Below are 2500 nucleotides of genomic sequence, written 5' to 3'. Positions count from 1 at the left end.
ACGAGATGATCTCGGTGTACGGTATCGTTGCCATTTTCGATATGCGAGGCGTTACGCTAGGCCACGCGCTGCAGCTGCCACCGTCCATGATCAAGAAGTATATGATCGTGATCGCTTTACGTAACTGCCCACCCCTTAACCTCTTTATTTATTTCTTCCCCCGTCCACAGATCAGTGGAAAGTTGGGAAAACTATCCCTGCAAACCGAAGCTGCTCGAGTTCGTGAACGTACCGGTTCACGTGAATGTTGTGCTGAATGTGTTCAGGTTAGCTAGTGGAACCATCGCTGGCTGCAGTGATCGTATCAAACGCCTTTCGATCCACTATCATTCCAGGAGTTTTATGAGCGCCAAAATGAAGGAGCGCGTCATCATCTCAAAGAAAGGCTCGACTATGGAGCAACTGGTAAACCTGCCCCGCGAGCTCGGTGGTACCGGTGGAACCTACGCGGAGCTGGCTGCCCACTGGAAGCAGGTGGTTCTGACTAATGCACCCTTCTACGCCCGGATGGAAGAGAACGTGTTCCACCTGTGAGCACACGGTGGAAAACAAAGTACGGTTACAGCTATTTATATACAGTTTTACTATTTTGCCCAGACTTTTCGATCGAATAAATCCCTCTCCCTGCTATCCAGACTCTGCGTGATAGAAACGACCATAGTCTACGGTATCACAGTCAGGTGGTGTCTGATAACGGTGGCATTCAGTGGATTCGATTGCAAAGTGAGATAGCAAATCGGAGCACCGGGTAGGTGGTTCTTTAATCGCGGCAATTCAAACCAACAACATAATCCTTATCGTCGCCACAATGCCTATCGAAATCTAAGGGAGAAGGGGGAACTAAATTCGTCAACCTTTGGAACGATGCGATTGACCATGGTCAGGGGACGGTATGGCACGACCCGCTTGGAAGGAAGTTCGGACATTCTATGGGAAATGTAATACCACCGATTCTACAGCGTTATCGTACTTTTAATGCGTGCACTTGGCCGCGTCACGCCACGCCGCGCCACTGCCACACCGGTCTGTTCCGTTTTCCGTTACCATTCTGAAATCTAAAAGTGCCTCTTTCTCTCTTATATGCTACTTCTTTACACACGGCAACCGTACATGCGGGGCCCATTCGTCATTCACCTTTGTTTTGTTCGTTCGCTCTACTCCCTGCTGCTGTTTGCTGAGTCTTCTAGTTGCTGCATTATTATCATATAAAAAAGAACAATCGTTCTACTACTATATAGCGTGTCGTGGCCAGTCGCTGCTGTACCGCTTTATCGTTCTCTTTTTCCCTGGTTTTTTATCAGTCGTTTTTGGCGCTCTGCTTGTAGCATAGTTTTGATCCCTACATCTCATACGCGGCTCGTTGCGGGCAACGTTGCGGACTCGCGTCGTTATAAAAAACAAAGTGTCTCCCGGTCTCCGGTGCATCGTATCTGGGAGCTTCATGCAACGGAAAGCAGCAGCATGTGATAGCGCCCATTGCACATTTCGCCTCCACAGCGAACGAAGCGCAACACTGCGAGAAAGGGAGGCTGCCGAACAAAACACACAAACGAAACCAAAAGCAATGTCCTTCACGTGGGACAGCGCTGCACCGCACGCCACAAACAGTGTTTTGCTCCCTCAACGGTATACAGAGATAAGTGGTATGTACATTACGAGAGAAGCCGCCCGTGAGATGAGGTCATAGGCTGGCCAGGGCAGGGCGGAGTAGCTACAGGACGAACGTACGCTTCACGTTTTCATAAAACGCCTCAAACGTGCCCGCAAACCTTAACACAGAGAAGCTTAACCACTAGGTTTCGTACAATTAATCGTAAAAATTCGAGCGCTTTTGTTGGAAATGGGCTAAAAGAAAAATAAATTAGACCCCACCCCCCGGGGGGTCCATCGACCGACCGAGGAGGGACAGGGGGTGCGTGGTGATGAGAGGGGTGTGGTGAGGAGATGCTCCAGTGAAGAAGTTGCTCAAAGGAAAGGAGATTGGAAGAAAGGAGAGCCGTTGCTGGTTTTGGCCTCGTCTTGGCAGTTAAAAAGGGGACACAAAGCGACATCGGTGGCTGCTATATCGTCGAACCGTCGCCCCATTTCGCCAGCTTATCGTCCGTCCTTCGTGATGAGCTTTTCGATTAGATCCTGCAGCGGTGCGAGCTCGCGACGATCGATCAAACTGAATTCCTGCACGAAGTAGATGAAGTGCTTGAAGGACGTGTTGAGGTGGGCTTCCTCGCTCAACCGGACCACCTCGGAGAAGTGCTGGTGGTAGATGTGGGCGTACACGCGAAACAATCGCTTCAGGATCGTTTTGGCGATGTTGATGAAGTTCTTCGGGAACGGAACGCCGATCTTGGATGGGAAGAGCGTCTCATCGTCCAGCTGATCCTGTACCCACGTCATCAGGTAGTCGATGTACTTCGGGGCGCTGCACTTGATCGGCTTCTTGACCGTCTGCCCGTCCGCCCAGTGATACTCGTACTTGGGTCCCGCCGACATAATCCCGCAC

At 50.8% G+C, this 2500-nt stretch overlaps 2 protein-coding genes across 2 annotated transcripts in view; one reads left to right on the top strand and one right to left on the bottom strand.

The window, feature by feature from the left end:
• The window catches only part of LOC126581025 (retinol-binding protein pinta), a 1644-nt gene extending 1008 nt beyond the window's left edge, over positions 1–636 (top strand). Inside the window, exons 3-5 of the mRNA XM_050244431.1 lie at positions 1–97; positions 171–266; positions 336–636. The exon at positions 1–97 is cut by the window's left edge and continues 230 nt beyond it. Coding sequence (XP_050100388.1) covers positions 1–97; positions 171–266; positions 336–534 — 392 coding nt within the window. The 3' untranslated portion in view covers positions 535–636. The remainder of the gene's footprint in view (positions 98–170; positions 267–335) is intronic.
• Positions 637–957: 321 nt separating this feature from the next.
• The window catches only part of LOC126581026 (MOB kinase activator-like 1), a 2647-nt gene continuing 1104 nt past the window's right edge, over positions 958–2500 (bottom strand). Inside the window, exon 3 of the mRNA XM_050244432.1 lies at positions 958–2500. This exon is cut by the window's right edge and continues 67 nt beyond it. Within this exon, the coding sequence (XP_050100389.1) occupies positions 2095–2500 (406 nt within the window). The 3' untranslated portion in view covers positions 958–2094.

This window comes from Anopheles aquasalis, chromosome 2 (assembly GCF_943734665.1).
Source record: "Anopheles aquasalis chromosome 2, idAnoAquaMG_Q_19, whole genome shotgun sequence".
NCBI lineage: Eukaryota > Metazoa > Arthropoda > Insecta > Diptera > Culicidae > Anopheles > Anopheles aquasalis.
The sequence above is the reverse complement of the archived record's forward strand: the minus strand, read 5'-3'. Positions and strand labels throughout refer to the sequence as shown.